Here is a 21,488-nt window from a genome sequence, read left to right as displayed (position 1 = left end):
TTGCATTTCTCTGCTGACTAATCAAATCACACTTTATTCAGGTATTTACTGTCCATTCCCTTGTAGCTTAGTTGGTAAAGAATCTACCTGCACTGCAGGAGACCTGGGTTTGATTCCTAGGTCAGGAAGATCCCCTTTAGGAGGAAGTGGCAATCCACTCCAGTATTCTTGCCTAGAGAATCCCATGGACAGAGGAGCCTGGTGGGCTACAGCCCATGGGGTTGTAAGAATCACATACGACTTAGTGACTAAACCACCAGCAGTACGTATTCTTTCACGCGTTTAAATATTTTGCTCATTTTTTTATACTGAGTTGTTGATCCATTCTTTCCTGATCAAATTAAGATATGTCTAAAATCAGTAGGCCATAAGTGTGTGCTGTATTTCAGGCTTATCTACTTGGTAGCTTTTCGGCAAACTCTAGGATTTTCTCTGTTTCTAAACATGTTGACTCTAAAGACAGTTTCACTGTTTCCTCTCAAAGTACAGCAGCCTTATTGCAGTGGCAAGGAGGGCTAGTGCAAGGATAACTACAAGTGAGAAGACAGAATATCCCTTCCTTGTCCCTTACCTTTGGTGAAACACATTCAGTCTTTCACCATGGTATATCCATTAAGGTTTTCTCAGAAAACAAAATTTACTGTGTTGAGAAAGTTTCCTTCTGTTCTTACTTTTGTATTTTCTTGAAAAAATCATGGATGGGTAGTGAATTTTGGCAACTGATTTTTCTGCATATACTCAGATAATGTGGGTCTTTCTGTTAATATGAATTATACAGATTGTTTTATGAATGTGAAAACAACTTTTCATTCCTGAGATAATACATGAACATCATGTATTATTATTTTTTGTATGTTGCTGGGTTCTATTTCGAATACACAGTAAGGATTTTACTTGTGTGTTCATATGAGAGAGTCTGAGTCTGTTTTCAGTTTTGCTTTGTTTTCCTGCAATGTCTGTCTAGTTTTGATATAAAGTAACAATAGTCTCAGGAAATGAATCAGAAATGTTCCTTGTTCTTTCACTGCAGATGGTGACTGCAGCCATGAAATTAAAAGACGAAGGAAAGTTATGACCAACCTAGATAGCATATTCAAAGGCAGAGACATTACTTTGCCAACAAAGGTCCGTCCAGTCAAGGCTATGGTTTTTCCAGTGGTCATGTATGGATGTGAGAGTTGGACTGTGAAGAAGGCTGAGCACTGAAGAATTGATGCGTTTGAACTGTCGTGTTGGAGAAGACTCTTGAGAGTCCCTTGGACTGCAAGGAGATCCAACCAGTCCATTCTGAAGGAGATCAGCCCTGGGATTTCTTTGGAAGGAATGATGCTAAAGCTGAAACTCCAGTACTTTGGCCACCTCATGCGAAGAGTTGACTCATTGGAAAAGACTCTGATGCTGGGAGGGACTGGGGGTAGGAGGAGAAGGGGACGACCCAGGATGAGATGGCTGGATGGCATCATGGACTCAATGGACTGAGTCTGAGTGAAATCTGAGAGTTGGTGATGAACAGGGAGTCCTGGCGTGCGCAGAGTTGGACATGACTGAGTGACTGAACTGAACTGAACTGAAAGAGAGTTTGGGTAGTTTCTTGCTTAAATGCATGATATAATTTATTTGGCTCCAGAGTGGTCTTTATAGAGAGGTTCATAATTTTAAATACGCTTTATTTAATCAGTGTAATTTTAGGTTTTCTACTTTTTCTTGAGTCAGTTTTGGTAATTTTCAGCTTTCAAGGAATGTGTGCATTTAGTCTATATTGTTGAGAATACTGCCGATTTTTTTTCATATTTATATTTACTTATTTTATTTTCACAGTTTTCTTGGTATATACTGCTTTTATATTTATGTTGAAATTTCCTGTTCATCTCCTTCTTATTCATGTATTCTTTTTTCTAATTGAACGAAAGCTTCCTCAAATTCTGTAGTGTTTTACAACTTCAGCAGTTTCACACACATGATTTTATATAATCCTATAATAACCACTTTTTCCTCCTACACCTATATGTCCTTCCCCCTACCTTCTCCCCACTGGTAACTACTAGCTTCTTCTCTTCATCTGTGAGTCTGTTTCTTTTTTGCTATATTCACTAGTTTGTTGTATTTGTTTATATTCCATGTATAAGTGATGCATTTGTCTTTCTGTCTTACCTCACTTAATATAAGGTTCTCCAAGTCCATCCATGTTGCTATAAATGGCAAGATTTTATTCGTTTTGTTATTGCTAAGCAGTATTCCAGTGGGCGTCTCTGTGTGTGTGTGCAGTCACAGCTTTATCTATTCATCTCTCGATGGACACTTAGGTTGCTTGTGTAACTTGGCAATCATAAATAATGCTGCTATGAACATCGAGGTGCATGTATCTTTTAATTAGTATTTTTTGGATATGTATGCCCTGAAAGTGGAACTGCTGAGTCATATGGTAGTTCTATTTTCAGCTTAATGAGAAACTTTCATACTGTTTTCCACAGTGGCAGAACCAATTTACATTCCCACCAAACTGTGTACAAGGGTTTCTCTTTTCTCCAGATCCTCACTAACACCTGTTATTTGTGTACTTTATGATGACTACCATTCTGAGAGGTGTGAGATGACATCCCACTGCGGCTCTGATTTACATTTGCCTGATGATTAGTGATGGTGAGCATCTTTTCATGTGCCCATGAGTTAATCAGCTATTTTTGATGTTGAGCTGTATAACTCCTAATATATATTCTGTATTATACACACATACACAGATTTAAGACTTGGACCATAAAGAAAGCTAAGTGCTGATGAATTGATCCTTTCAAATTATGGTGCTGGAAAAGATTCTTGAGAGCGCCTTGTACTGCAAAGAGATCAAACCAGTCAATTCTAAAGGAGATCAGTTCAGTTCAGACGCTCATTCATGTCCAACTCTTTGCAACCCCATGGACTGCAGCATGCCAGGCTTCCCTGTCCATCACCAACTCCTGGAGCTTGCTCAAACTCATGTCCATTGAGTTGGTGATGCCATTCAAACATCTCATCCTCTGTTGTCCCCTTCTCCTCCTGCCTTGAATCTTTCCCAGCATCAGGGTCTTTTCCAATTAGTCAGTTCTTCACATCAGGTTGGCCAAAGTATTGGAGCTTCAATTTCAGCATCAGTTCTTCCAATGAATATTCAGGATTGATTTCCTTTAGGATGGACTGGTTTTATCTCCTTGCAGTCCAAGGGACTGTCAAGAATCTTTTCTAGCATCACAATTTGAAAGGATCAATTCCCACTTAGCATTCACACCCTGTATATTCACAGGAAGGACTGATGCTGAAGCTGAAGCTCCAAAACTTTGGTCACCTGATACAAAGACCTGACTCATTGGAAAAGACCTTGATGCTGGGAAAGATTGAAGGTGGGAGGAGAAGGGCAGCAGAGGATGCGATGGTTAGACAGCATCACAGACTAAATGGACATGAATTTGAGCAAACTACTAGAGAAAGTGAAGGACAGGGAAGCCTGGCGTGCTGCAGTCCACGGGGTCACAAAGAGGTGGATGCAACATGGCCACTGGAACAGCAACAACGATAATGTTCTTCCAGCAGCCAGCTACTTTACCTGTGAATCAACAAATTCTCTTTATGCTATGTTTCCAACTATCTGTTAGAATCTGTCTAAAATAGTCTTTATCCTAGAACTATAAAGTACTATAGTGCTAAGGTCCAACATCTTAGGGTCTCCACTGAATGCCTTATTAAACAAGGTCTTGGTTTTATAGCTGAATAGAATTTGGATCATCCCAAGCACTGTGTGAGGTCTGGCTATTGTTCTTTGCAGTATTTCTTTTCTGAGCAGGTTTTCTTTATTTGGCCTTGTGAAGTCTCCTCCTATACACGTGCAGTGTAGTAGTCAACAAGAAATCAAGAAAACCTCTGCAGAAATTATTTGAGCTCTTCCTTTGCAGAGTTTTCTTCTCTCCATGACCCTGACCCAGAATTTCCCTACATCAGTTCTCTGGAACTCCAGACTCTGACCCACCAGTTCAGTGAGAGCGCTGGGACTGGTGGGCCTCCAGGCTAAAAGGCAAGGCAATCATGGGCTACACAGCTTGTTTATTTATCTTAAGAATCACAACTCTGTATTGCTAATTGTCTAAAATTCACTAATTCGTGTATCTGTCCAGAGTTTTAGCTATTTACATTGGGAAGGGTACTCCATATGTCTTTCTAATAAACTCTTTTTACAAAGCTTAAGAAATTTTATTTTAAAAAGACAATTTGTTACATTCTTTCCAAAAATCCACCTCAATATGCAAATTTGAGATGCAAATCTCCAATAAGAATTGTATCAAAGGAGCTTGCATAACTCAGTGAAGCTATAAGACATGCCTTGTAGGGCCACCTAAGATGGAGGGGTCACAGTGAAGAGTTCACAAAATGTGGTACACTGGAGGAAGAAAAGGCAAACCACTTCAGTATTCCTGCCACGAGAACCCCATGAATAGCATGAAAAGTCAAAAAGTATGACACTGGAAGACGAGTCCCCCCAGGTCAGAAGGTTTCCAACGTGCTACTGGGGAAGAGCAGAGGGCAATTACTAATTGCTCCAGAAAGAATGAAACAGCTGGGCCAAAGTGGAAATGACACTCCACTGCGGATGTGTCCAGTGGTGAAAGTAAAGTCTGATGCCATAAATAACAATATTGCATGGGAACCTGGAATGTTCAGTCCATGAATCAAGGTAAATTGGATGTGGTCAAGCAGGAGTTAGCAAGAGTAAACATTGAAATCTTAGGAATCAGTGAACTAAAACAAATGGGTTATGGACGAATTTAATTCAAGTGACCAGTACATTTACCAATGTGGGCAAGAATCCCTTAGAAGACATGGTACAGCCCTCTGTGGGGAGTGAGCAAATTGGCGTGTTCAGGCTCTCTTACCCCACGGTTTGTAAATACCAGTTATGTAACAGCTGAGATCATGCGCAGTACTGCGCGTGCACGGCACGAAGTGCTCACTTGGTGTGGCACATGCATGTGAGCTCCATCGAGAAAGTGGCGGCATTACTGCTGCACCACACCTGTGTCCACCGGGTCAGCCACAAGAGGAGGGAAGCTGTGTCACGGCTGCCATGCCAGCAAGGAGACAGCAAACATGCCTGCAGTTCCTACGGCTCCTCAAGTCTCTTTCCAGCCTCTTAACTCACACCTTGCCTAGGCTGGGTTCAGCCAACAGTGCAAACAGCAAGACAACTGGCGCCATGAACAGGATCAGCAGTACACCCTTACAGTCAACAAAAGAGTCCAAAAGTGAAATCTCAAAAATGACAGAATGATCTTGGTCTGTTTCCCTTCAATATCACAGTAATTTAAGTCTAGGCCCCACCACTAATGTCAAAGTAGCAGAAGTTGACTAGTTCTATGAAGACCGACAAGACTTTCTAGAACTAACACCAAGAAAAAAAGCTGTCCTTTTCATCATAGGGAATTGGAGTGGAAAATTAGTAAGTCAAGAGATACCTGGTGTAACAGACATGCTTGTTATTCTAGATAGTTGAAATAACAGACAAGCCACCTCGGGCTTCCCTGGTGGCTCAGCTGGTAAAGAATCCACCTGCAATGCAGGAGACCTGGGTTTAATCCCTAGGTTGGGAAGACACCCTGGAGAAGGGAACAGCTACCCACTCCAGTATTCTGGCCTAGAGAACTCCATGGACTACACAGTCCATGGGATCACAAGGAGTCAGATACGACTGAGTGACTTTCACTTTGGCCTTGGAGTACAAAATGAAGCAGAGTAAAGGCTAGTTACCAGAGTTTTGTCAAAAGAATATGCTGGTTATTGCAAACACCTTTTCCAACAACCCAAGAGACAGCTCTACACATGGATATCACAAAATGGTCAATAATGAAATCAGATTGATTGGCATTTATAATTTCATCTAATAGTAAAATAAAGCTGGTCTTTCCTTGCTAACTCTCCCACTCCACAGCATTTCTGAGTCCCTGTTCTCTTTCTGACTATGATTTCATGATTGCCATATAGTGATAGTCCCCTAATTTTTATGTAGGTCCCTCTTTCTCTCAAGCTTTAATTTCACATTTCTGTGTTTGACAACTTCAATGTTTCCTCATATTCAATATATACAAAATAAACTTTTTCTGTTCTCCAAGAAGCATTTCTTTCCATTTTCCTAATTCTACTTAGTGACATTCACTTTTCCTCTTAGTTTTATAATATTAATTTTACACTGATTTTCCTGTCTCTTTCACATTAAACATTCCCTGAGTCCTTTGTATAACAGCTCTTGTATACAAGTGAGTATTTCTATTGCTTCTTGTAGAAGATTTATTGCATTGAGGGTCCCAAATATATGGCTTCTTTACATTCATGCCTCTTATATTCCCTTCTACTCTAACTCCATCTCTTACCACTCTTTTACTGAATTTCTGAGGCTTACATGTAGTAGACACCTTGAATTGACTAATCGTTAGTCTATTATATACCCTTTTATAGTAAAAAAAAAAAAATCTGGAAAAGCATAAAAGTAAATTTTTCCTTGCTGCTTTGGTTCTGAATATGTTGTTAGTTTAGAAATAAATACACACAGAAAAACTATATCAGCTGAAACTGAATCACACAGTGAGATTCAGTGTGGGGGGGCATATAGTGAGGGTATCTATGTGGCTGGTGTACACTACGGCAAGGCTGTTTTATGGACCCTGTGTCTATAGGAGTAGCTCCTGGAGTCAGCAAGCTACTTCGTGATCATGATGGTGAAGGCAGCAATTCCTCTGAAACTAGATTTTGCTCAGTGATTGTGGGAGGTTGTTGTTGTTCAGTCACCCAGTTGTGTCCGACCTGTGACCCCATGGACTGCAGCACACCAGGCTTCATGACCTTTACTATCTCCCGGAGCTTGATCAAACTCATGTTCATTGAGTTGATTGTGCCATCCAACTATTTGTTGCCCCCTTTTTCTCCTGCCCTCAATCTTTCCCAGCATCATGTCCTTTCCAGTAAGTTGGCTTTTCCCATCAGGTGGCCAATAAAGTATTGGATCTTCAGCATCCGCCCTTCCAATGAATATTGAGGGTGGATTTCCTTTAGGATTGATTGGTTTGATCTCCGTGCTGTCCAAGGGACTTTCAAGATTCTTCTCTAGCAACATAGTTAGAAAGGACCAATTCTTTGGCACTCAGCCTTCTTTATGGTCCAACTGTCACATTTGTACGAGACTACGGAAAAACCATGGCTTTGACTATAAAGACTTCCACTGGTAAAGAGATGACTCTGCTTTTTAATATGCTGTCTAGGTTTGTCATAGCTTTTCTTCCAAGAAGCAAGCATCTTTTAATTTCATGACTGCAGTCACTGTCCACAGTGATTTTGGAGCCCAAGGAAATAAAGTTATGGAAGGGGCCTAAGCTTTTCTTCAACAATTCCATAGCTCTTCATGGATTCTTTTCTTTCTCCTTAAATTGACTGGAGTAAATTCTGTCATCCATTTTTAAGAATGCTGATGAGTAGTTTCCTTGTCTTTAAATAGTAATACTAGTATCTTGAAAGGTTATTAAAAGAATTAAATGGAACAATTCATGTAAAGCATGTTAAGACATATTACCTGCGCCAAAACTAATTCTTGTTTTTGTGTTTTTACTCTTGTTTTAAAGTTGCTTAACAATCAGAATGCCTGGGTTTGAATCATGGTTTGTAGTGTATGTTCTTTCTGCAAGCTTGGTCAAGCTGCTTAAATTTTCTAAAGGTTTGATTTCTTTATCTAAAAACTAGGTAAAAAGCAAAACTACTTCATGTAGTTTTGCAAGGGAAGCCCTAAAATTAAATGAGAATATGTTAGTAATTTTTTTTGCTGTACTTCGTTATTCTCCACACGAATCTGATTCCATTCAAACTAATTTCCCACATTAATTCCTGTTTTAATGCCATGAGCTCAACCTGTTTCCTCAGAGTTCTGGGCACACCTTTTAAAAATAACACTCAGTATCCTGACATTATACACTCTCTCTTTTTCAATTCAAATCCATTTTCAAGCTGTTCCTTTTTCATGCAGTCTTTTCAAGGACCTGAAACCTACCTTGATCACTTTCTTGGTCTTGCAGCTCCTACAAACAGCACCATGCATGTTAAACCAATTTTTTTCCATTAGTAAAGGTGCCTTATTTCTTTCTCAAGAGGGTTTTTCGCTCATTGAGATCATTAGTAACAACTAATTAAAAAAAAATCTAACAGAGCTCTTACAAGAGTTCTCCATTTAATAGTGACTTGAAAAACTATTGACTAGGTAATTTATCATGTCATTGATTGAAATCAATTAGATTATACAATATTTTGTCATTAAATGTAGGGAACTTAGATGTATGAATTTGGTTAAGTGTTTAATATTATACATATATAATTTCCTTAATATTAATTTTTTCTCTTTACCAAAACATTTGTCCCTAATTTCCATTGATTGTGCTTACTTCTACCATAGAAATAATATTAGATTAACTGACAAAATGAACACATAAAATATGTCACTGTCAACATTAAAACATGAGAATGACTCCTGTTCCTTAGATACATGTGTTAGCAGTGACATAAGACTCACAGATAAAAGGGCTTAGAGAATAGTTTTCAAACTTGGCTGCACAATGGAATCACCTGGTGAGCTTTAACAATGTCGATACAGTAAGTCCCCTACATGTGAAACTTCAAGCTCGCGTGTCCAAGGACATAAGTTAGTTCACGTGCCTGGTGTACACTGTCACACGCATGCATTCTCTACAAGTGGTTGTGCTTTTGTGCACATTATTGTACACTACTGCATTGAATACAGAGTACAGTATCTTTATTTCAAGCCCAGGGTGTCCAGAAGCAAGTGTAAAAGCAGGGGTTAAGTAGCTGGCACTACTGTACTTTTCAAGGTAAAATACGGTTTAAAATGTTTTACTTTTTTGTGTTTGCTTTTTATGTATATATTATTTGTGTGAAAAGTGTTATAAATGTATTACTGTACAGTACTGTATAGCCAAGCCAAGTGTGTTAGATGGCTACCTGGGCTAACACTTTTGGACTTAGAAACAAACTGGATTTACGAACATGCTTTCAGAATGGAATTTGCTTGTATGTAGGGGACTTAAGAGTAATGTGTCAGCAAGCTAAAAAGCAGAGATATTACTTTCCTGACAAAGGTCCACTTAGTCAAAGCTATGGTTTTTCCAGTAGTCATGTATGGATGTGAGAGTTGGACCATGAAGAAAGCTGAGCAACAAAGAATTGATGCTTTTGAACTGTGGTGTTGGAGAAGACTCTTGAAAGTCCCTTGGACTGCAAGGAGATCAAACCAGTCCATCCTAAAGGAAATCAGTCCTGAATATTCATTGAAAGGACTGATGCTGAAGCTGAAATGTCAATACTTTGGCCACCTGATGTGAAGAACTGACTCATTTGAAAAGACCCTGATGATGGGAAAGACTGAAGGCGGGAGGAGAAGGGGATGACAGAGGATGACATAGTTGGATGGCATCACTGACAAAAACATGAGTTTGAGTAAGCTCTAGGAGTTGGTGATGGACAGGGAAGCCTGGAGTGCTACAGTCCATGGGGTCACAAAGAGTCAGACACGACTGAGCAATTGAACTGAACTACGGTACCTGCATCTTCCCAGAGACCTCCATTTAATTTGATTGGCATAGGCCTTGGCAACTGGATATTGAAAGTCAGTCAGATGAATCTCATGAGCAATTAGAAATAAGAACCATTGGTCAGAGGTTATTCTCCATTTAGCATCCACTCTTTTTCACTTTCCTCTCACTGCTTTGCTTTAGGAACACGCTACTTGCTTGGAGAGGCTTAAGGCCACTCCTTTGCCATTACTAGTAATACCTTTGACACATATATACCAGTAAGGGTGATAAAATGGTATTATTTTGAAAACTACTTCATGAAAATATCTTTCTGTAATTTCAGCAGGCAGTAGCAATATTTACATATTACTAGAAATAAGGTAATGATGAAAATATCTGCCTGGCAAAAAGAAAGAGGAAGAGAGAGTGAAAACAAGTTTACAGCTGCATTAATTAACTATAAAAGAAAGTTACAGTTTCAAGTTGTATGTACCTGGTCGATGGCACCCAGATCATCGGCAAAGCTGTTTACTTCTGACAGAAGCAGAGATATTATAGATCTTCTCAACAAGCTGCAACTTCCCAGCATTACCAGACTCTGCGAGACATAACGCTGCACCTGAAACTACAGATCAAGATAAGGAGGCTTCTACTTTCTGTCAAGTCAGGTCAGAATATATTTAATGGGCATTTTACTAAGATTTACTACTGAGCTCCCTGCTGCGGGGAGCACAGAAAGCGTCAACATAATTCTGGGTCAGTCTCAAGCAAAACTGTGAAGTGGATTATCACGACAGAAGCAATGAAATTTTATAGCAGTTAATATTTTGAAATGTGTGACAAGGTGCTAAAATGGGAGTTTTAGCTGAAGGACCAAAAGATCATATCATTCAGATGATAGATTACATGCAGAATGAATCAAGGGGATGACAAACAAGACTCTGAGACCCTTAACCATGAAATATAGATATGGGGCTGTAGAGGGAGCAACGATAAAAAGGGAAAGAGGAAAAGGTCTGAAGATGTCTGTGGGAAGAGGCCCACCTCCACGCTGCAGAGGGATGGGTGTGGGTGTCCATTCTCCACAAATCAAAAGAGAGGTCATTTAGAGGGAGGAGAAAAAAATGTGGGACTCTGATGTTTCATCTAGAGGTAGCAAAAGAACTTATCATTCAATAAATTTCAAAGGACAGTGGGAGACAGTAAACTGTATCCCTTATAGTTATTAGGAGAAATGCCACTTGATTATTATTCACATTAAGGTACATATAACTCATGCCTCAATTTCCATTAAATCTTTTCTTTAATATATCTGGGAGAAAGGAGCCTTCAAGGAATATCTCAGAACACAAAAACAGCATCTACCTTGCATTGCTCTCTATGAGCTTAAAATCATATTGAGGAGACATTACTTTACTGTATAAAATATTTAAATGACAATGCGAAATAAATAATGCCATATGACACTAAAAAATGCCATCTGTGTCCTTTAGGATAAACACTTAATGTAGATATTTCTCAAATTGATCATAATAATATGCTTTAAAAGCTAATCAATGACACTAAGAAACTGAATACATTATAGGCGTCAAAAAATGTCTATTATAAATCCAGATGTGTATAACTAGCTGTTAATAATAATTTTCTAAGTCAACTTATCAAATTTACAAATAAAACCACATCAATTTATTATCATAGGAAATCACATTTATTTATCAGTTATTTCCTAATAACGTAATTAGCCAAGACTCCCATCTTTTGTGACTCTTTAATACCATTTTTTCTATGTCCCATTTTTTATAACATTTTTCTTTGTACCTGAAATAAAGAGTGCTCTTAGCTAAGTTCTAAAAAGCTTCTGTTGAGTATTTCATGGATGATGTAGTTGTTTACTTACCATTTTTCCTTAATATCTAATCTTTAGGGGACAGCTTACAGAGAAGATACATTTCACAATAAAATGGACTTCACACAGTGGAGATGAAGTGAAGGTATGACAGACTGCAGACTCTGGAGCCCAACACTTGCCTGAGTTAAATCCCAGCTCCACGCTTATTAACTTGCACTAACAACCTATTAACCTTTTGTTTCTCACCTTACACTTCTGCAAACTAGTGACTGGACAGCAGCACCTACACAGAGTCCTGAATATGAAGGTAAGACAGCACAGGGCCAGTCCCTTGGTATGCCAGCAAACGTAGAAAACTCAGCAGAGGCCACAGGAGTGGAAAAGGGCAGTTCTCATTCCAATCCCAAAGAAAGGCAATGCCAAAATATGCTCAAGCTTCTGTACAACTGCACTCATCGCACATGCTAGTAAAGTAATGCTCAAAATTCTCCAAGCCAGGCTTCAGCAATACGTGAACCAGGAACTTCCAGATGTTCAAGCTGGTTTTAGAAAAGACAGAGGAACCAGAGGTCAAACTGCCAACATCCGCTGGATCATGAAAAAAGCAAGAGAGTTCCAGAAAAACATCTATTTCTGGTTTATTGACTATGCCAAAGCCTTTGACTGTGTGGATCACAATAAACTGGACAGTTGTGAAAGAGATGGCAATACCAGACCACCTGACCTGCCTCTTGAGAAATCTGTATGCAGGTCAGGAAGCAACAGTTAGAATTGGACATGGAACAACAGATTGGTTCCAAATAGGAAAAGGAGTATGTCAAGGCTGTATATTGTCACCCTGCTTATTTAACTTGTATGCAGAGTACATCATGAGAAACGCTGGGCTGGAGGAAGCACAAGATGGAATCAAGATTACCGGGAGAAATATCAATAACCTCAGATATGCAGATGACACCACCCTTATGGCAGAAAGTGGATAAGAACTAAAGAGCCTCTTGATGAAAGTGAAAGAGGAGAGTGAAAAATTTGGCTTAAAGCTCAACATTCAGAAAACAAAGATCATGGCATCTGGTCCCATCACTTCATGGGAAATAGATGGGGAAACAGTGGAAACAGTATCAGACTTTATTTTTGGGGGCTCCAAAATCACTGTAGATGGTGATTGCAGCCATGAAATTAAAAGATGCTTACTCCTCGGAAGGAAAGTTATGACCAACCTAGATAGCATATTCGAAAGCAGAGACATTACTTTGCCAACAAAGGTCTGTCTAGTCAAGGCTATGGTTTTTCCAGTGGTCATGTATAGATGTGAGAATTGGACTGTGAAGAAAGCTGAACACCGAAGAATTGATGCTTTTGAACTGTGGTGTTGGAGAAAACTCTTGAGAGTCCCTTGGACTGCAAGGAGATACAACTAGTCCATTCCAAAGGAGATCAGTCCTGGCTGTTCATTGGAAGGACTGATGCTAAAGCTGAAACTCCAATACTTTGGCCACCTCATGCGAAGAGTTGACTCACTGGAAAAGTCTCTGATGCTGGGAGGGATTGGGGCAGGAGGAAAGGGGACGACAGAGGATGAGATGGCTGGATGGCATCACCAACTCGATGGACATGAGTTTGAGTGAACTCTGGGAGATGGTGATGGACAGGGAGGCCTGGCGTGCTGCGGTTCATGGGGTTGCAAAGAGTGGGACATGACTGAGCGACTGAACTGAACTGAAGGCCCCCAATAAGTGTCCATTAAGTGTTAAATGTTACAATGTAGGATAGTAATACAAAAGCATTGAAGGTTTTATGTTTAATTCATTGACCCTTGAGATGTTAAATACTAGAAATAAAATCATTTGTCTAGAGTTAATACAGTCCTTTTAGAGGACACCACTGAGAAGGAAAGTTCATCACAAAGGGTTTTTCCACTGTATGGCTCTGAAGTAAGACCGTCTCCTCGATGTGACTGAGATTCATACGAGAGCAAAGACCAAGTATACAGCCATTAGAATGATTTAAAGTTTTGTGAATATTATTATAAAATGGTCTCTATTCTTCCTTTCATTTTAATTGACACATGCCCTGTTGTAAATGCAGGGAACTTTGAGAGAGGCTGAACTGGAGCCTCGGCTTTTATCATGTTATGAGGTGACTGCAGTAGAAACCAGAAAAGGGCTTGTCAACACCTCCACCATCCTTTTCTACTCTATAGCGCCTCTTAGATATTTCAGGGACAGGAGAGCTAGAAATAAATTTCCCAGGTTCCTCTGCAGTTAGGATTTGGGATGTGATCTGAGCTCTGCCAGTCAGAGCACTCATTTGGGAACTGGATGCAGCAGTGCCTTTTGGAATAAGAGAAGCAGGGCACGGGGCATGCACTTTGTTGGCGCAGTCTGTGGCAGAAGTGGCATGATTCTGGCTTATCTTGCAGCTGGTTCAGAGGACTCCTTCATCTCCAGGTTCTTAAACCCAGTAGAAGCAACAGGATGCTCTTCTGGTGACCCACTGGCTTAGGGAGTCATTCCTATTAACTCAAGGTTTCCCAAAGGTGCCTGGGTCTATATATTCACCTGGAGGATTCACAGAGCTCAGTGCCACATTGAAGTACTGGATTATCCAGGAGTGGAAATGCCTACCCACTTGCCCAATAAATTTGCCTATTTAACCTGCACAGGAAATTGAAGGTCTCTGGAGAATGCTAGTGAATTATTATAAAATTAGCCAGGCGGTGCTTCCAATTGCACAGTGCTGACGACGGTTCCAGATGCAGCTCCCTGCCTCTGACACTTGGTGCCCAGGCAGGTCCTGATCGGGGGAGTTTGCATCTGCCTAGGATACTGCAGTGTGCTTCTCCTGCCCTGCTCAGGCTATGCCAGCTTCCTGGCTCCATGCCACCATTTTGTTCATGGGATTCTGATTACTGAACTGGTCCACAGGACAGCATGCCAGTGCACTGGACTGATGACCCCATGCTGATATGGCAGGGGTTTTGAGGGCCCTAGTAAAAACACATGCATTTCAGAGAATGAACCCCAGAAATTCAGGTGCCTGGTGCACTTGGGAAGTTTCAGGGTCTGACACATGTTGGAATACACTCCCCAAATGAAAACCATGTTGCTTTAGATGTAACTCCCACCACTAATAAAAAGATACAATACTTGAAGTGCCTCTGGATATCTGAGGCAACATATATCCCTTTGGTTTTTTTTCTTAGATGTATAGATTGAGAAATCAAATGGCTGTGAACTTCAAGAGGGGCCCAGAAGAGCATATAAAGATCTCTAGAAGCTGAGGAAGAAGTTTGTTCCTCTAGGTGACTATAACAAGAATGGATCTCATGACCAATAAAAGCCAATATCTCTGGAGTTAATCAGTATACTCTGTGAATTCTGCAGCCGTGACCCTAATCAGATAATCACAAAGAGGGCTCTTTGTTTGGGGTTTGGGGAGAAAGTCATTCCTTTCTTGACAAGTAAATTTTATCCTTTATAGAAAAAAAAAGAAGAATGAAAGAAAGAACCTCTTTGCTTATGCTATTTGTCCCCAGTAAAGACTGAATGAGTTCCTGACTATGGACACCAAGTGACCATATGCCCAGAGCTGCTCATCTCAGCTGGGTGTTACCTAAAATCAGGTATACACGGCAATATTTCTTCATTAAGTAGTCGTAATAGATCAAAATAGGGATCAAGCAGGAACGGAAAGCATGGGTATATCTTCCTCGGGCAGTTAGTTCAAACTAGAATACCATTTCATAAAAGGTTGAATAATAGGAAACATGCTCTAAACTGTGACCAATATGCAACATTCCTTCCCCCACAGCCAAAATACACAGGTTCAGGAATCAATGTATGAAAGTGAGACTGGGAACTCTCAATAGACATCTAATGATTTATGGGCAAAGTGGTATTCCCATCCTTGTGGCACTGGCTTTCTCCCTAGAGGTCTACATAACCAAGTGAAAATGCTTCTTACTGACTGACCCAGCAACAGTTCCATGAACTCGAAGTTGAAATTTCCACCTGGCTACATAGATTTCTTCATACTACTATGCCATTGGCAAAAGAGAGGTTCCTGGTGCAACTGACTTCAATGTGGAGAAAAATAGAGATTTACAATGTGATGGAGCAGGGAAGATTATACCTGGAAGCCAGGGATTGCCCTGTAGGGCTGACACATCCAAGTGGCAGAAGTAAACAGAATACTATAGCCAACTTCATGAGGTCAGACCCTTCAAAGATGAAACTGTGTATAAATCAACTAAGGTTCTGGCTGAGTACAAAGGGGAATGTAATTGGCAGTAGAAGAAGAAAGTCAATACAAATCATAGACTCATAACCAGCTGTAGAACTTAAGGCCACGATGGGTCACTCTTTTCTTCCTCTGTGCTTGTGTGTGTGTGTGTGTGTGTGTGTGTGTGTGTGACTGTGTCCATGTATTTCATAATTTAGTCCATGAATTACAAAGTATCAAACTAGAATTGTGTCTGAACTAGCATGGACATGATTACCATTACATCACATCACATCACACCACATCAAAGGACCAAAACTTTGAATCTTTCCTTTTGAGAAGAGGTCTATAGATTTTTGTTTCCACAGAGCTGGTACATTGTTTTCATAACACAGTAATGTTGCTATTGAGATGTGAGGGAAGTTCGAATATGGGAAAAATGGAGTATATGAATGTTGAATAATTAAGAGGAGTGGTCCACAGCTGATAGACTGGAATCACCACTCAAATATTGTTTAAGCACACTTCAAGCACTAAAAAGGCTAATACTCTCCTTCAGAGCTGTTCTGGATATAATTTAAATGTTTGTAATTAGTACATCTTATTTAAGACATAGTGGAGAATTATTAATACTTGAGGAGAAAGGCAGGTTGTAGGGCATTCCTTTTGAATGATGATACAGTTTCCTAGAAGATACAGCAGGATTCTGGAATAGCTGGAAGAATTCTTCTTGAATCAGGAGATTCCTGATGATAAATCTCTATTATCTGGGACTGGAAGCTTTGGAGACTTTTGTCTCTGGGCTGTCTCCATCAGGGTAAAAGCAGCAGGCCTGATTCTGTGGGTGTGTTTTACAAGAAGGGATTTTAAGACAAGTATTAAAACTGGGCTTAATGCTGTACTAACCCAAAAGATATAGATTCAGGAGAGAAAGAGAAAATATTAAAAAGAACCAAGTAAAGATTCAAGAATATGTGACATAAAAACTCTAGGTGGATGAGCTCAGGAGAATAATGAAGATGACTGAGTAAACAGTTGACATACTTGAATATAGGTCAGTAGAATTTATACAACCTGAGGAACGAACAGAATCTCAGGGACATGTGGGACAATAGACACAGCTCCATCGTAAGTGTAACTGGGATGCAGAAGGAAAAAAGGGTCAGAACAGGCAGAAGATGTTTGAAGAAACAATGGCTGAAAACTTCCTGAGTCTGGTGAAAGACAGATTAAATGTACATTAAATGTACACATTCAAAAATCTCATTAACCTCAAGCAATTAGTATTAAAAATAAAAGCCTAGGCATATCAGAGCTAAATCCTGAAAACTGTGGATATGGAGACAAAATTGAGAGCAATCAGGGAAAAATGACCCTTTACAGGGAACATGACATTACAAATAACTGTGGACTTCCCATCTTAATAATCGGAGAAGACAATGGCACCCCACTCCAGTACTCTTGCCTGGAAAATCCCATGGATGGAGGAGCCTGGGGGGCTGCAGTCCATGGGGTCGCTAAGAGTTGGACATGACTGAGCAACTTCACTTTCACTTTGTACTTTCATGCATTGGAGAAGGAAATGGCACCCCACTCCAGTGTTCTTGCCTGGAGAATCCCAGGGACGGGGGAGCCTGGTGGGCTGCCATCTATGGGGTCACACAGAGTCGGACACGACTGAAGTGACTTAGTAGCATCTTAATAATATAACCCATGAACATGAAATATGTTTTAAATACTTTTGTTTTAATTTCTTAATGTTTTGTGTTTTAAGCAAAGATATCTTGTATTTTTCTTGAAAACTTATTATTTTGCTATTTTTATGCTAATACAAGTAAATTATTTTAATTTCATTTTAGACTCAATCACTTTTTAAGTATGTATTTAATATATAACTTTTCTGAGTATGTATTTTTCTTAAACATGTGCTAAGAACCTTGGATTAGAAACAACTGAATTATCAATATATCCTAGGGTAAACAAGATAAATCAACAAACCTAAGAATTGTGGGTGGGAAGTAAAAGAAAATTACATACATCTCCTTTGACTTCTTTTTTGCTTAAAAAAAATCAGTCATTAAAGACTGGAAATAAAATATGTACTCAAGTTATCATTATTAAAGTGGTAGAACTATGCACAATTTTCATAAACTTTTGGGACACACTGTGGATCCTGTAATCAGCTGTATGTTCTCTAAAATTCCCATCACAGAGCCTCTCAGGATGCTCCCATAACTTAGCATAGCTTGTCTATCTCTGCTGCCGTAACTACTATATGACACTTATAAGTCTTACTACTACAATTTCCACCTCAGAGAGGTGAGATCATTTAGTCATTTAGAGTTCAGACTCTGGATCCAGACTCCTGATTCAAAACGTGACTCTGCAAACTACTCCCTATGTGACCACTGCGAAGTTACCACACTTCTCTTTATCTCAGTTTTCTCATCTGTAAAAGGAGGTTAAGAAGAGTTACAATTTCACAGACTTGTTCTGAAAAATAGATGAGTTAATACGTAAGACTTGTAACAGTGCTTGGCACACAGTAATGCCCAATGAACATTAGCTATTTTCAACTTCAAGAAAAGATAACAAAATGGAAGTATATAAGAACTTATCTACAACACGGACTCACAGATAGACAAACTTATAGTTACCAAGGGGGAAGGGCAGGAGGAATAAATTGGAAGATTAAGATTGACATAAACACACTACTATATATAAAATAGATAATTAATAACGACCTACTATATATTGTGTATCAGAGAAAGCAACAGCAACCTGCTCCAGGACTCTTGCCTGGAAAATCCCATGGATGGAGGAGCCTAGTGGGCTGCAGTCCATGGGATCGCTAGGGGTCAGACACGAGTGAGCGACTTCACTTTCACTTTTCACTTTCATGCATTGGAGAAGGAAATGGTAACCCACTCCAGTGTTCTTGCCTGGAGAATCTCAGGGACAGGGGAGCCTGGTGGGCTGCCATCTATGGGGTCGCACAGAGTCAGACACGACTGAAGTGACTTGGCGGTGGCAGCAGCAGCATATACTGTGTATACTGTGCTTATCGGGTTAGTCGCTAAGTCGTGTCCGACTCTTTGCGACCCCATGGACTGTAGACTACCAGGCTTCTCTTACCATGGAATTTTCCAGGCAAGAATACTGGAGTGGGTTGCCATTCCCTTCTCCAGGAGATCTTCCTGATCCAGGGATTGAACCCAGGTCTCCCGCATTGCAGGCAGATGCTTTACCATCTGAGCCACCAGGGAAGCCTTCTCTGATACACAGTATATAGTAGGTTGTTATTAATTATCTATTTTATTATACTGTGCTTAGTCATGTCCAACTCTTTGTGACCCCATGGACTGTAGCCCACCAGGCTCCTCTGTCCATGTGGATTCCCCAAGCAAGAATACTGGAGTGGGTTGCCATTCCCATCTCCAGGGGATCTTCCCAAGCCAGGGATGGAACCTGGGTCTCCTGCATTGCAGGCGAATTCTTTACCCTCTGAGCCATAGCACATGGAATTCTACTCTGTGCTCTGTAATGGCCTATATGGGGGGAAAATCTTAAAAAGGTGGACATATGTATATGTATAACTGATTCACTTTGCTGCACACCTGAAGCTGATACAACAGTGTAAATCAACTATACCCTAATAATTATTTTTTTAAAAAACGGAAGTATAAAAATGCCTTAAAAAGATCCCAGCTGCAGCTTGATGAAGCCCTTACATCTCTTCTGTCCCACTGCTTCTCTCAAGGAGGAGAAGCGCAGGTATGACAGGCTTCCTGATGGATGGGCCAAAGAAGGAGGAGGCTGGGTAACGACATACAGGACCTGCTTCTTCGGTCTGAGTTCCCAGGGAACTTCATCTCTTTGTGATTACAGTGGTAAGACACTCTCAGAGGTGTCTATCTCCTAAGAGGAGTACTCAGTTTACAAAACAAAACAAAGAAAAAAAGCAGGGGGGAAGGGTGATGTTAGGAGAAACTAGGTATGGCCAAGAACACTGAGATCAAGCCCTATTTTTGGCCAGAGATGTGCACATATGTCTGACACAGGTACATACCAACCCTTAAAAAGAAACTTCCACATAAGCCTCCATCATAGTAGGATTTTTCCTCTAAAGACTGTGCATAGACTATCAGCAGAATTCTGAAAACCTCAGAGGTACCACTAAGTGAAAATCTATAAGCTAGAGCTTGACAAGTTTCCAAAGGGGAGACCTAGCTTTGATAACACTGGTCAGGGTGGGTAGTGAGGCTTATAAGACCAACGGAGTGTTTAGAAAGACAGTAATAGTAGACAAGTTCAGGCCTTGTCAGAAGAACAGCAAGAAGTAACAGGCACTCTGGCAAGCAAGTTCAACACATGAAAGCAGGATCTGAGGAGAGGTTGGGGTTTGAAGAACCGTGATCCAGCTGTAGACTGCAGGAGCTCAGTTTTGAGGATAACCTAAGAAACGGGGAAGGCTGACAATGCCGGAACCAAGCAGAGGGAAGTAAGACAGGACTCAGTTCCTGTGCCTGCCAGAAAGAGGCAAGGCCCAGCATATGTTTACTGAACTAGAACGTGAGGTTAACAGTTCTAGAAACACGACTGACTGAAATGAAATTATCCGGGGCTCCTGAAATCCTTACCATAGGACAGCTGGGAGCCCAGGGCTTGAGGAAGAGCTAAGCACACAGATATGGGTCAACTGACTGCTGGGCAAACAGGCAGAAGGGGCAGAGCCCAACTACGTGACGACACTCTAATACTGCGTGTATTATGGAGCTTCAAAATAAAGCAAGGCTTCTAAAAAGAATCACAAGGCAGGCAATTATTTGATTAGGTTTAGAGCAATGAGGACACAGAAGGGGCAGTTTCACTGTGAAAAAATGGTGGTATTGGGCTAACAGATTACAAAAAAAGTCATGTATTTATTATACTTTCCATTTTTTCCATTCAAAGGGATGATCTTCAATCTGGAGATAATAAACAATAATAAAAATAGGAGATAATATGAAACAGAATTAGAAGTTAAATTCAGTGATTACTGGGGTAGAGAAGATGTAAATACTTTGTAAAGCTGCAGATGGGATGGAAAAATACTGTGAGAATTGAACTAATTGAACCAAATTCAATTAATGAATTTTATCCTAAAGTATACAAAGTACTTGAAGATTAATTGACAATATATTCATGATAACTGCCGAGAACTCAGAAATAGGCCCTAATGAAATAGAAATGAGCAAGTGATACATGGGTTTCAAAAAAATATGAAAGTAAATGTCTCAACTCATAGAATAATATATATGTGGATGCTGGGACAATTCTAGCACATTACTATGCAGAAAATTTTTGATAACTAAGAGAAACATATAGAGTCCAGGAGTCCAGGAGGAAAGTACATCAATTAATAAATATCAAGTATACTACCCTGATATAAGCATGCTCCCAGAGCTGGTGATGGGCAGGGAACACTGGCGTGCTGCAGTCTGTGGGGTCGCAAAGAGCTGGACATGACTGAGTGACTGAACTGAACTGATACTACCTTAACTCCTATCCTATTCAGATGGAGTTGCTATATTCAATCCAGAGAAGTCCCAGACATAAAATGCATTGATTTCAACAAAGGCTCTGAGGAAGCCTTTAGGGTTTCTTGTAGATACAAGAGGCGCCACGTGAGTTTCAGGCTGGGTGAATGAACTGCATATGAACTATAGGACCAGATTATAACTGCAGAGCCTCCTGTAACATCATGCTACACCATCTGACCCTTTAGTCACATTTTTAATTAATATTTTCAACAAAATATTGTAAATCAAAATTTAAACCATGTAATACTA

General features: G+C 40.1%; 1 protein-coding gene and 1 long non-coding RNA gene across 2 annotated transcripts in view; both read right to left on the bottom strand.

Moving 5' to 3' along the window:
- Positions 1 to 844: 844 nt before the first annotated feature.
- On the bottom strand, positions 845 to 1,847 carry LOC120862907. The gene is made up of 2 exons (XR_005720878.1): positions 1,564 to 1,847; positions 845 to 1,024 (listed from the first exon to the last, which is right to left on the bottom strand). It is a non-coding gene; the product is annotated as an uncharacterized LOC120862907 (long non-coding RNA).
- An 8,050-nt stretch (positions 1,848 to 9,897) lies between these two features.
- The window catches only part of MEI4 (meiotic double-stranded break formation protein 4), a 119,406-nt gene continuing 107,815 nt past the window's right edge, over positions 9,898 to 21,488 (bottom strand). Inside the window, exons 3-4 of the mRNA XM_040239329.1 lie at positions 10,081 to 10,212; positions 9,898 to 9,987 (exon numbers count right to left, since the gene is read on the bottom strand). Of these exons, the coding sequence (XP_040095263.1) occupies positions 9,898 to 9,987; positions 10,081 to 10,212 (222 nt within the window). The remainder of the gene's footprint in view (positions 9,988 to 10,080; positions 10,213 to 21,488) is intronic.

The sequence above is a fragment of the Oryx dammah genome, unplaced genomic scaffold, assembly GCF_014754425.2.
Source record: "Oryx dammah isolate SB20612 unplaced genomic scaffold, SCBI_Odam_1.1 HiC_scaffold_4, whole genome shotgun sequence".
NCBI classification, from domain to species: domain Eukaryota; kingdom Metazoa; phylum Chordata; class Mammalia; order Artiodactyla; family Bovidae; genus Oryx; species Oryx dammah.
Note: the sequence above shows the minus strand (reverse complement) of the source record. Positions and strands in the feature narration are given on the sequence as shown.